At 46.3% G+C, this 13,457-nt stretch overlaps 1 protein-coding gene across 1 annotated transcript; it reads right to left on the bottom strand.

Annotated features, from left to right (window-relative positions):
- Positions 1 to 1,010: 1,010 nt before the first annotated feature.
- Positions 1,011 to 12,242, bottom strand: SACK1A (scaffolding CK1 anchoring protein A). The gene is made up of 5 exons (XM_010178247.2): positions 12,183 to 12,242; positions 11,373 to 11,969; positions 8,320 to 8,487; positions 6,655 to 6,779; positions 1,011 to 1,557 (listed from the first exon to the last, which is right to left on the bottom strand). Exons 2-5 carry the CDS (start codon positions 11,946 to 11,948, stop codon positions 1,011 to 1,013), a joined length of 1,416 nt encoding a protein of 471 aa, XP_010176549.1. The 5' UTR covers positions 11,949 to 11,969; positions 12,183 to 12,242.
- Positions 12,243 to 13,457: the final 1,215 nt, after the last annotated feature.

The following is a 13,457-nucleotide window of genomic DNA, read 5'->3' as shown; positions in this document are numbered from 1 at the left end:
CTGTAATACCCTCTGCATTCAATGGGCACCACAGGCACCAAGTTTCTCCTGAAAAATTAGAAACCTTGAAGAACTCTGAAAGAAAGCATCGTTATCTCTAATTTCATTATCATCATTATCTCTAACTTCTAACATTCAAATGACCACTGAGAGGATCTCTAAGATCCACGTGCTATTAAATGAACTGGAACTCAGTCCTGGTGTGTTACTAGTAGGACTTTGCTTCTTTACTCATCTTGGTTTTCCAGCCTGAATCTACACAGCTGCTCTGCAATAAGGCAAACTGCTCTGAGCTGGTGGGGTTGGAGGTTTGTAGCTGCTGGAACAGACCCGTGTTGCTAATGAGCAGAACTGAGCACGCGGGTACTGCAGATGTCCTCCGTAACCCGAACTGACGGTCTCGGTCCCTGTCGTGGTTAGCAGGCCCCTTCCTGGAAACCCTCCAAACACACATCCTTGCTGTGCACCTCCAGCAGTCAGCTCGGAGACAGCGTGATGGTGGAACTGTGCTTCCCCACCAGCCCTAGAGGAGTCCTTCTAAATCAAGATGAAGGTGCAGTGACAGCATGAGTGCCAGCATCACATCCGTTCAGCACGTAAACAGCAGCCTTCAGTCTCCTTATGCAAGTGCATGAACCGCACAGGGCTGTGCAGTACTGTGACTTACCCCGTTTCCAGGTGCCTGGCCATGTGAAAAACAGGTGACCACCTAAATCTGCTGCTACACAAACACGCTACCAAGGACAGGTGACAGGCAGCACCAGTGTTGCACTGTGAGCAGCATTATTTAGATGCGTTCTTTCTGGGATCGTGATGCACCCAAGGTTTTCATGTTAGCAGGCCTGGCTTTTTAATTAGGGAAATGAAGCATCCGTAAGCAGCAAAACAAAACAAGAGGCTTGAAATCATCCTCATTTCGTATTATACAGAATTTCTATATGCATCAGTACGCAAGCGATTGCTAAACAGGTCCTCACTACATTGACTTGCAATTCAAAACAAGGTGGTTATTATGCAAACAGGTTAGCTTTGTGGAGGCATCTCCAGGGTGAGCTTAACCCTGTCCTGTTTGGCTCCTCTTGTCTAAGTCTTATAGGTCTGTAAATGTTCATGTTGTTATACAGAACTGTGGAGCTGTCGGCGACGTAGTGCGGCTGGTAGTAGTTAGCCGGGATGGTCTTCTGTGGTGGTGGGAGTGTGAATGAGATGTAGTTGTGGAAGGAATTAACTCTCTGGAGAGGTGACTGGGAGGTGAAGTTGCTGCTGAACATGGGAGTTCTTGGGGGTTGCTTGGTCTGGTGGTTGCTGCCAGCCGAGAGGCTGCTGAAGGGATCGGAGAGAGTGTTAGCGCTTCCCTGGTCGCTGTCGGGGAGGCTGCGCTGCGGGGCCCAGCTCTTGCTGAACAGGAAGGGCATGGTGCGCGGCGGAGACTTCGGTCCCCTCACTGGCTTGGACAACGCATAAAGGTGTCGGAACTCTTCATCAAACAGCTCCACAACTTGCCCCGTGAACTTGGAGAGGAGGTTGCGGTGAACCTGGCCACATAACCACGTGAAGCTGGCAGGAGAGACAAGGTAAGGGTTAGCGTTGAGGTCAGGAACTGGAGATCCCCACAGGGGGGGTGTGAAGTTTTACTGCTGAAGCTTCTTGTCTAAACACAGGATGAAGATGGTGTCGCAGTTGAATTCCAGGTCAGTTCACATCAGTGCTCTTTGACTTGGATCAAGCTTTGTTATTGCAGCTGCCTCTAAAACCTTTAAGAAACCTTGTAAAGTTATACAACTTCCTAAAGGGAGTGGTGATCCAGATCCACTCCAGCACTAAATGTCAGAGACAATCCCCAAGGTGTGGGTGTCTGTTCCATGGAAAGGGGTTTAGACCCCTGTTTTGGGTTCCTCTCTCCCATGCACAAGACTTAAACTGAGGGCTCACCACGCCTTGTCTGCACATGCATGAATTGTACCTTCCCTGCGGAATGCTGTGCAGTTGGTAACTCTCACCCACTCAAAACTGACATTAGAAGGACTAGTGAAAACTAACCATCCTTTGTGTTCATCCTGCCATCCCTTTTCTGCGTTGGTCAAGAGAAACACATAAAAGCCCAAATTCCCTGTCACATCCCACTCCCAGAAAACAAACCACCGCACCTGACAAATGCTTATTTTCTTCACTACAGAGAAAATGAAATTACAAATATTTCCTACAGCCTTTCAAAAAATAAAAATACTACTTTGCTATAAAGCGAGGGAGAAACACCACAAAGCTGTTCTCATTCTGGTAGCTCGGAGATACACCCTAGGATACCCCATAGCTTTTAAATGATTTTTCTTTTATGTGCTCCCTTAGCCCACTTGGCTAGCATAAATTTGTGCTCTTTCACAAAACCACAGGGCAGCTGGTCGTGCTGTGCAGGCTGCCTTCTCTGAGCAGCAGCAGCAGCAGCAATAAACTGAGCGTAGTTGAGAGAATGAAATGTAATTACTCCCTGAGCTGACCGGGGCTCGAGCTGTGCAGCAGAGGATACAGAGCAGCGCTGGATTTGCACCCGAGGTTGTTGGCAGAACTCTGCCCCGGTTATTCCTGCGTGACTTTATTAGCTACGCCGGGTTTGCACAAGGATTGCCGAGAGCCAGGTTTGGCTGGAGGTGTGTGCACTTTAAATCTTGTGCTTGTCATGTTTTAACAAAACTCCTGAGCAACTCAGTGGGACTGACAGCCTGAGCTGACGCTAAGGGAATAAACCAGGTGATTTACAGCTGCCTGCTCGGAGCAGCCTTAAAGAGCGCTGGATTTGGGGCGTGGAGAGGTTTTATACTGTTGCTTCAGGAGCAAGGGGGGCAGTGAAGAAATCACTGGGCAACCCTACAATGTATACTGTACATTCTATAATTGAACATGAAAATACACACTAAGTTTAGCACTAGAATACAGGTATTTCTCATCCACTTCGTGCAAATCATTCTAAATATGGACAAAACCTCGGGAGCCAAGGTAAACAGCACAGCAAGCTAACTCCCTGCTCTGCGGGTAATATCTGCCATGCCAGCTCAACGCTGCCTTTATTCACCAAAAAGCACTCTCCAAACCTCTGCATGTCCCTCTAACTGTTAAGGAGATAATAAAGCCAGGAATAAAACCACACGTAATCTACACTGAAGAAAGGGTTGAGGTGTGGAGTGGCAGGTTTACATTTTATGTGCTAAAAATATATCTAGTTTATAAAAGGATATTTAGAGAGAACTAACAATCAATTACACTTATAAATACGTTTTGAAAACCCAACAAAATCAGAGGAAGAAAACTATTGCGCCCAGTTTTGATAATTTACTCCTACACTTAACTTCCTGGAGTACCTGACAGGCAGACACTCATTTGTGGCTCGTCGATCTTATCTGTAACCCTTGCAGACGAAGAAAGTTGGATCCAATTAATAGCCCCAACATTCTCCATGGACTGATGGCAAATGGATCAGCTATAAAGTAACGAGGTGAGGCGTGCGTGATTTTAGACAAACACTTGTGGACTTCACATAGTGAGTCACAGCAATTTACCTCTGTGCACTCTGCTGAAGAGCAAAGCAGAACCTGACATAAAGACCTGACAGGTTTTCACTGGCTTCATTCTAAGAGGAGATTCATTGTTTAGGTTTTAGGCCCTGTTTTGCTCCTTAGTTTACAATTCTGAGTGCTCTTTTGGGAAAGGCACAGAGAGATCTGTTATTGCCACTATCTGCCTAGAAGGATCATTTTTCTACCAGGCCTCTTTCAGTGAAGCAGGTCAGAAAGGAGAGAAAGCACAAAGAAGTACTGCCTAGCTTGGGGCCAAAGCTGTATCACAAAGTCAGTCATCAATAGGTACTTTCAGCCGTCTTTCCAGGGCTTTGTCCCCAAACCTATGTCCTGTTCTGGATGCTTTCATTTATGATTGTCTGAATCCAAACCCACCTCTCTGTCCAATCTTCATTTGCACTGGACTTGTTTTTTCTGAGCGTGCCCTCTGCATTGCTGCAGCTCACCAGGGATGCTCTCATCCGTGTGCCCTCTGCATTGCTGCAGCTGCAGTTCACCAGGGATGCTCTCATCCGTGTGCCCTCTGCATTGCTGCAGCTGCAGTTCACCAAGGATGCTCTCATCCCCCGTGTTTACGGTTCTACAGTAACATGCAGCGTTACACGCATTTAATCTGAAATGGAAGGAGTGGGGTTTTCAGCTGAGCTCAGGTTTGAATTAACCTGGGTGTCAGTGCTGCCTGCTGGTGGGATAACCTCTGTGTGAGAAACCTGTGCCCCCTAAACCAACGTTCTCAGCAAAGCACCCCGGTGCTAGGAGTTGGACACTGGCTCTGCAGAGGCCGGTGGCTTTCAGAGCGGAAGCTGGGGGGTACTCAGCTGCCTCTGAGGACTGAGGTTTATGCTTTCTGCTGTTTTCATTTTGCCTCCTTTAGGAGCACTGAGTTTATGCACCACCTAACCTGATTTTTTGGTTTTGTTTTAGTTGGGTTTTTTTTAGAAATAACATAGTTACCATAGGATGGAGTAGCGTAACAGAGACAGCAAAATGAAACTCTGCATCCAAACCCCACACCATAGATATTGGCAATAAAAACTGAGAGGAAAACTGTAACTTATCACACTTATTCATGCCTGTGTCTTGTGCAGACACATGGCTGGAACAGCTGCCAGAAGCTTCTCAGCTCCAGCCTGCCCTGTGTGGCAGGACCATGCTTACTCACACTGACACAAGCAATGGCTTTTTAATGTGGTTTTAAAAACTGCTCCAGAGCAGGAGATGCCACAGACCAAGTGGTGGTTTCTTCGCCTCTAACTGCTTGCCAGCTTCAGTCCTCTTCGTTCTCCATTAGGCAAATACATTTTGTCCCCAAACTCTAGAAGCAGTGAGCCAGGGTCCCTTCCAGAGCAGCATGTCCTGAAGGGCTATTTCATTTCCTCAGCCTGTTCCCCCATCCGCCAGTACAAAGTTATGCAGAGCACAGCACTTGGGTGAAATCTGCTGTTGTATTAGTTTCAAGATCTTTTGTGTTAAAGATCTATTCCAATTTTATTTCCAACAAATGCACTGCAGAAGCGTTGGAGACTGTTTTACTCAACATCATTCTTGTTTATACCTGCAGAGGCTGGTGAATCAGGTTTAGGGATGACAGAAAACTCTCAGATCGATAAAGCGAGAGCTAGGAAGCCTACAGAAACGCCAGGTACTGACAGCCAGCTATAACCCATGTGAATGTGCACTGAAGTTAAATACTACATAGATTTGTTCCTCACCACCCTCTCTGCTTGCTTGCTGCACAGGGGATTATGTGGTTTGACAAGGCTCTTGAGGTTAGAAGATATGACAACAAGAGTAGAGAATGACAGAAGTGACTCTGCACAGGACTTGGAGGGTTTTTCTCTTTTTAGGACTGAAAAGGGAAACCAAAAGGAAATCTCTTGGCTAAAGAAAATAGATCTTGTTCTGTCCCTCTTCTCCCACATATCCTTCTCTTCTACTCTCTGTATAAATCTGCTGTTGCATTGCTACACATCTTTGGTAAGGTATTAAAAAAAAACCTGAAAGAACAAGAAAACCACAGAGTGGCCAATAAAAAACCCACTGTGAGTGTTCACTCATTTTTGTCTGATGGTTCATTTGACAACTGAATGGAAACTGGCTGCCTGCCTCTGTGGGCAGCTGAGCTCCTGCAGCCCACACCGACCCAACGTATTCACCTTCACCTTCCTGACTGGAGTTATGTAATCTTCATAACTGGTGGCACAGTCTTATCAGGCTAGAGGCATCTAAGCCTCCAAAGCATAAACTGGGATTAAGAAAAACAATCTCATCCTTTTAATTAAATAATCACCTCTGTAATTTTTTTCTCTTGTCTTTTTGTATGTGTATTTCTAGGATACACTTTGGTCATTTGTGAAGCTTATCCATATAGCCATGAGGCACAGGAACTGTATTTAATGCAAGCTCAGAGTCTCCTGAAATTCCCTGACCTGAGAATCTTGGATGTTAATTAAAAACACAGTTGTTGAGATGTTACATCCTCTACCTGAATAATTATAGCAGCACAAAAGTGGAGAGTTACAGACTCAGCTCACAAAAAAAAAATAAAAAGGAGAAGAAAAGGGAAGGTACAACAATCCCATAGACACATACTGCCTACCTGTTAATGAAACACAAGAAAAAAAAACAGTAAGTCTCTGAAGTATTTCTATTTTCCCTTTAATCACTAATCTTGTCATATGGAGAACAAATCCTCAGATAAGCCGAGTGACTTATGCCACATTAAGGGATCCTGAGGGAGATGGAAATGTATCATGTCTCATGATCACAGCATCTGAGGACTCAAACAATGAGGAAAGCATAACACTAAGTTATACATATTTCTAGTTCTACTCCAGGGCTGCACCAGCAAAGTTGCTTACATTAGTTTCTGAACATTTAAATACCACACTCCAGAAAGAACTAACATCAGCTTTAAAGCAAGTTAAATGGATTACTAAAAAATGGCACATATGTGAAAACATGAGGGGGTTTCATTCAAAAAAACTTCTCACTCATACTAAATTTCCATGGTACTTTTTTGTGAAGTAATATTAAAAATCATAAAAGAGCAGCTAGACATGAAAACTGCAATGGCTTATCTCACCTGTAAGATCCAGAGAGCACGTATCTCCAGTCAGAGATAAGAAATTTTTCTTGTATTTGTCCTGAAAATTTCCTGCCTGATTTAGCACAGTAAACCTCTCCAGTAACACTGCGGACTGAAATATTCTGTAAAAAAAAAAACAACAACAACAAAAAAACCTCAAACCAGAGTGAATTCCTTTTTTAATTTTAATTAAAAATCAGAAGGAAAGGGCCTTTCTCCCCCACTGCCTTTAGCTCTTCACTTCCCCAATGTCTGTTATCATTTCTTCATGGACTCCCCAGTGATATATTTGAAGGTTTGAGGCTAGAGCAAACCCAGCCAAGCTCTCTCACCTACCACAGGGTTAATGGTTTTAATGGGGATACACACCCGCATGGAAATCCAGGCAGATGGAGCTGTGCTGTGTAAGGACAGCTGATGCTGCCCCTCCTGAAATGAGCAGGAGATGTGTCCACAGCTGAGAGCAGTCTGTTACCTCTGCTGACACCCCAGCAACAACTTGCTCTAGCTGTAAGCTCTGCTGTTTTATGTTGGCTATGGCAGAATGCAGCAGAGCAAAACCTCTGCTCTTGCAATCCACCTGCGCCTGCAAGGACGCACACGCTGCTCTTCTGGCGCGGCCCAGACGAACGCTGTCCCGCAGGATCAGATGCAAGTGCACGTGGGAGTGGAGAAGAAGGTCCATTTGGCCCACGTGAGGCTCTGCACTGTCCCTGTCTCTGGACAAGCGCATTTCAGGCAGGCCAGGCACCCAGACCTGCCTGCTGTCTGTATGCACACTTTGCAGAACAAAGGCCTTAGTAACTGAGTGGCACCACGGATCTGGCTCACACGCTGTCAAAGCCCCTGTACTGCAGCAGCATATTTACAACCAATAGCACAGGACTGTTCTTCCTAAGGAGTGAAGGTTTGCAGACACGCACTGTTATGAGCATGCTTTATTCATTTCACTTTCTTTCTGTGTTTGGGGTGGAATTCAGCTGCTGAAACACTCCTGTCTGGTGCACCTGAGATGCCCTCAGGTGTCCTGCCCACCCTCCAGCTGCCACTCCAGAAGGCCGCTGCCTCTGTGGTATCAGCCGTCCCCACGAAGGTGCCACAAGTGCCCTACAGCATCTCAACAACTGAAATGGTCCCTAGGAGGTTATTTGTAAGGTCAGTTTTCTCTAGCAAGAGATGGTGGTGGACTAAGCTAACAGCCAGCTAAATTTGAGGCATTCTCTTTAAAACAGAGCTTTATCAACATGTTTTAGCAGAAACCACCTAGTGCAACCAAAATATTGCCATGCAAAAGAGTTTTGTAGGCCTGTTACCCGTGACTGCCAGCCCACAGCTGCTGCAGAGTTATTAAACAGAAGCAGTTGTAATGCTTATGTTAGACAACTCTACTAGGGGACTTACTTACACTCAGTTTTAAGACTCCAGGGCTCAGATTGGTTTCATCTAAGGACCTAATGGAAATGCCTTAACTTCCTGTAATATCCACGGAAAAATGTAGGCATCTTCACAGGGGAATTACATGTGCTAACGCTACCTCTGAAAATCTTTTGCTCCCTTTTAATTACAAGGCAGACTGACCCAAGCATAACCACGCTTCCACCCCAGAGTGCCCAAAGTTAGGCAGATGAATCTGAGCCCGAGCGCTTCACAGAGCCACGGTACCTTGAAGAGCTCCTCAGCAATCTGCAATTTGTCACACATCTCTGAGAAGAGATTTATATTGCCGTGATCGAGCAATAGGTAGACAAACACCATGCGCTTGTTAGCTGCCTCCAGGAGGTCACAAAGAATCTCAGTGTCTGTGAACACATCCATCACGATAGCCAGCACCTAGGGGGGAAACAGCAGAGGCATTAGCAGAGTCAATTTATATTGACTGTTGCCTGTCAATATAAATTATATTAGGTTGCCTGTGAAGCCACTGAAATGTAGTTTATTTAAAAAAGAAAAAATATTCCCTCAAACACAAATCTTTGGAAATAGATGTAGATATTTCTTCTGGTTTTCTCTCTAAGTGCCTAAATCAGTAAGAGTGAGACACGTTGCATCATTTTTTTATTGCTCATATACAGCCAGTATAACATGCAACACACACACTTCAGTTAAGCTCTTTTAATCATAAAACAGAAGATGACCCATTAATTTGTAGCTGAGATTTTAGCAGTAGGAAATATTTTGAAGAGCTAATCAGAGAATAAAAAGGCTGTCACTGAAACAAGAGAGAGCAGCCCTTGCCACCTGGCTGACAGATGCATTTAGCAAGAATCACTGGATGACGCTTTCTCTGTTGTGACTAACACCTGGAACGGTCCTGGCTTTGACTCCTCGCTCTGTTGGTGGTGGTATGGTGACAGACTGCAACAGCTCCGTCTCTCTTTGGTTTTTGTAATGATTTATAAACTAATTGTTTCATTTTAACCATACATCCATGCCTCCCAATTCACAACGGGCAGGACGGCGTGTAAAAGTCTCATGACTGGGGATAAAAGCCCCAACAGCCACTGGAATGCGGAGCCTCCAGCCAGCACGGATCAAGGGAACAGCAAAGGCCACATAAACCCACTCCCACGCTCCAGCCCCCACGCTCAGTGTTGGGCACAACATCATGAAGGTGCTGGCGTTTGTTGATGGCTGCTACTGTCCATGGGAAGGGTCATCTCCCCTGGGCAACTCAGCCCAGCTAACACCTGCCTTATTTTCAGAAGGGGCCTATTTCTCCGTTGACTAGAAAGGGAACCCTTGATAATTGCACTCACGAGATATCATCTTCAATGAAAACAAACTTTACAGTAGCTCTGCAGATCTGTCTCACTAATTGCTTCCAACTTCACTGAATCTTACTCCAAAGCCTGTGCCCACACTTGCCACCAAGCTTATTCCCTTCACCTCTACAAGGAAATCTTGTAAGACCAAGCACATCCTGTGTGGCCAGCATCCTGTTCAGGCAAGCCAAATTATTCACGGAGCAGTGAGGATCCCACGCCTTCCTCCTGCTGCCAAAGCACGGTGCATCAGAAAGGGCCCTGCCAGCGCTGGGTACGTACCACAACTATGTCCAGTATCTCACATCAACACCCCTAACACACCTTGTCTTTTTAAACAGCACAACGCCACACCCAGCCTCACCACAGCTCCAGACCACTCTCTCTAGCACTGCTTTTTCAGCAGCTGTTCCCAATTTGTGTTTCTGCACCTGACCTTCCTCTCTTACTTGCAGTACTTCTCGCTTCTTTGGCCCAAATTTCATTTTATGATTCGTGCCTATTCCACAAATGTGTTAACATTATAGTGCTACTCGCCAATCCTTTGCAGTTTGATGTCATCCACAGTCTCTATCCTGTTGTTTAAGTTGTTAATGGACATATCAAATACTAGACTATCCAGGAAGGACCCTGATCAGGTACTAATTAATAAATGCTGCCACTGAAAAAGCTGTGCTCAAAAAGCAGTTGCCAAATTTATACTGTAAGTGTTGCTGCAGCACCCTCTTGTCATGTAAATGAGATGGTTAAGCAGATCACGTGAACCAGGGATTTATAGTACATTTCCCAATTTTTCCCCTACAATTTTTCTCCTCTTGGGACAGAAAATTGGCCTGGGCTGATACTTTAGCTGATGTTTATTTTATTACTTCAGAGACATTTCTTCTGTTATTCTATCTGTCTAATGCTGCCAACTTAAAATGACTGATCTATAATTCCCCTGACGTGCTGAGCACTTGTAGCCTTTGACAGAGCAGCTGCCAACGGGGATTCTTCTCCCCTGCCATTACACTCAGCATCATCAGACCCAGCACTTGCCCTCACAGGAAAATAATAAAGCCAAAGTCTGTAACTCCAGCAGGCTCCACAGCCTGTGCTGGAGAGCAGGCACTACGGCCTGGTTTTGTTCCTGACCATTCCCCTGTGAAAATGCTCGTGGCATCTCGAGTTTATGCAAGGCAAAAACTCCCAGATGATGGTAAACACAGCCCTGAAATGTCAAGTTGTTGTGGTTCTTTTTTTCCCCAGGAAAACAGGAGAGCTGCCAGAACACACATGCAGAGGCTTTTTGTCACCCTCCAGATGCTCAGTTTCTGGTTTCCCAGTGCACGGGCAGCGTGGCTTGTGGCTGGCACCTCTCTGTGGCCCCCCCCATCACTTGTCTGTTGTCAGGGGCATCACCTGCACCCTTCCCACAGGCCAAGTTATGCTGCAGAGTCTCTGTATGGAGACGCTGACAACATATTAGAGATGAAAGGGCTTTTTTCTGAATAATTTCCTTTCTCTGCTGTCACACCAGACTCACATGCCCTTCTCTGGGCTCCCCTTCACACACATCTCCCATGAGTCCCCTAAAACAATCTCAGAGCTTGTTTTAGCTTAATTCTCATTACTGGTGCAATGGTCTGACCTGAGCAAACCATCCTGCTGGTGATGCACGAGAAGGGACAGAGCTCAGCTGCCCTTTTACAGCACATTCACTCTGGCAGGTTAATGGGAGTTTAAAAGAAGGAATGCTTTTTTTATTTCAAGTCACCAACATAAAAAGCTGTTGGTGTGAGTACAAAAAAAAAGCACTGCCTGACTTCAACAACAGGCTCTTTACAAGCCACTTTCTAGAGCAAAACTACACTGCAGTGCACAAAGCTGGCTGGGATCACACACCGCATTTACCTGGTCTTTTTAAGAGCAAGAAGGCAACCGAGCGCAGAGGGAACAATTCTCTCCCCATACCTGAGTGCTCTTGTTGATGTACCGGCGTATGATGTCTCTAATGTTGCTGTTCTTCTCTGTTTGGAAATACACAGTGGCTGTGGATTTTTCCTTTAAATAAGGCTTCTCCGCTGTAATCCATGTGTGCAGCAAAGCAGACTCACCACTGTCAGAAATGGTGGGGAAGTAGGTCCCTGAAGGGAGCGACCCAGCATCGTTCTGCTTTGGTGCAGCCGCCCCATCGGCAGCCAGGGACTCCTGGGCATAGTAGGACTCCCTGGCGTTATCCTTGATGTACTGAGCTTCCACCGAGGAGAGGAAATCCACCTCGCCCTCTTTGCTTAAAGTTTGGAGGTACGCCTCTGTCCCACCATCCAGGAAGGCGTCGGTGGCCAACCTTATGCTTTCATTGTGGCTGAAATCCGCCTTTGTCAACTTCAAAGACTGGTTCTTGATTTCCTCCAGCCTCTTCCTTATCTTACCCGTGTGTTTGGAGTGGCTCATGGCTCTTTGTCGCAGCAGCTGATCTGCCGGGCAGGCACCATGCATATGCGTGGCGCAGGCAGCGCAATCGTCCCTCTTGTTTGGAGACAGCATTCTGGCGTGAAATCTCCTCGGCTGAACAAATTAACTATGAATAAAAATAAAGAGATCTTATTACCTCAGGCAAATTCACACTCCCTGATTTCTTTGGTACAATTATCTTAAAAAAACAAAACCAAACAAACCCGAAGCTTGCTTCTCAGGTGGTGGTGTACTTCAGCAACAGTCCGTTCCCAGATGGGACACAAGTGCAAAGTTGATTAGATTGCTTATCTGAGAGGCACCCACCTCACCCCCAGGGCATATGAAGGGTTCCAGTCCAATTACCAGGGCTGTCTGATTCGGCCGTATTTCCCTTCCTGTGCCATCCTGTGAAATGTGAGCAAGGAAAGCACTCAGGCAAAAGCAGGTAGGATCTCAAGCATTGTTTCACAATCTTCAAAACAGCTTGAGGCTTCTCTGTCTTCCCATAGTATTCCTTAAGGAGGAAAAACAACTCTGGCGTTGAACTGGGACAGAGACATCAGCCATGTCCATAGCTTCAGAACAGCAGGAAGGGTCACGGACTCTTGTCTGCACCTACATGCTGCCAGGCAGGCTTAAAAATAGACTTGAACTTCGTCACTGTGCCCCATTCGCAGTATGTTGCTATTACCACAGACGATTCACTCATTTATTTCTTTAAAGCTTTGTGACTACGCCATCCTATTAAAAGACAAATACCCCTTCCCAAACACCCTGAACATTATATGGAGGACGGGTTGTGAGCTGGCCTCAAAGCATCAGAAATACAAACACTCATCACTTGATTGTGCACATTTAGGGCTGTTGGGTTGGTTTCTTTTTTTTTTTTTTTTTTTTTTTTCCAGGCTGCAGCTGCTGGAGTCACGTTGTCCCCGTGGCAGCTCGGCTGCTGTGTCATTAGCAGGATGGAGGTGCAGGTTCGCAGCGGGGTGACAGGCGCAGTGCCTCCGGGGAGCCAGGCCAACTGGTATGACTGTGTGGGGGCGAGGAGAGGCAGGGTGGGAAGGGACCCTGCCTGAGGTATGTCATAAATACCTGTGTGCATGCTTTTACGCAGAGGCACGTGTGACACAGTTTTCTCACGCAGGTTTCAGTTTGCCCTTGCCCTGCGTAGCTCTGCATCCATAAACCATGGTGCTGTGGCTCTGGAGAGGAGCACAGGATCAAGGGGACACACCAGTCTGGGCCCTTGAATGGGATATGGGCTGTGGAGGGCACGTCTGAGCAGGGAAAGGGTCCTGCTGCTCTGCCCAACGCGCTCAGGAGCATCAGCATCTTCAGGGCTTCTCAGAGTGACACAAGCCCAGTTTTTCCAGGGTAGCTTCTCAGATCCTGGGTCTGTGACTACGTCAGATGCCTTATGGGGGGAAAAATGTATATGTGAGGATGACACATATGTATATGAAAAGAGAAAAGGGTATGAAATGGTTCAGATTTTAATCCCAGAGTCACAGAAACACCCACCTGGGGGCTGAGGAGAGGTGGTGGGGCCTGTCCCTGAGCTCCTGGTGTGATTTTTAAGAACTACCCTGTCCCTTC

The sequence above is a fragment of the Antrostomus carolinensis genome, unplaced genomic scaffold (assembly GCF_000700745.2).
Source record: "Antrostomus carolinensis isolate BGI_N321 unplaced genomic scaffold, ASM70074v2 scaffold36240, whole genome shotgun sequence".
Taxonomy (NCBI): domain Eukaryota; kingdom Metazoa; phylum Chordata; class Aves; order Caprimulgiformes; family Caprimulgidae; genus Antrostomus; species Antrostomus carolinensis.
This window is presented reverse-complemented; position numbering and strand designations above follow the sequence as displayed.

Coding starts and splice junctions, on each gene's coding strand:
- SACK1A (XM_010178247.2), bottom strand. CDS start 11,948: ATGCTGTCTCCAAACAAGAGGGACGATTGCGCTGCCTGCGCCACGCAT. Junction 8,488..11,372: donor ACATCAACAAGAGCACTCAG/GTATGGGGAGAG, acceptor TTTCCCCCCTAG/GTGCTGGCTATCGTGATGGA. Junction 1,558..6,654: donor GTGCTCTCTGGATCTTACAG/GTGAGATAAGCC, acceptor CTCTCCTGCCAG/CTTCACGTGGTTATGTGGCC.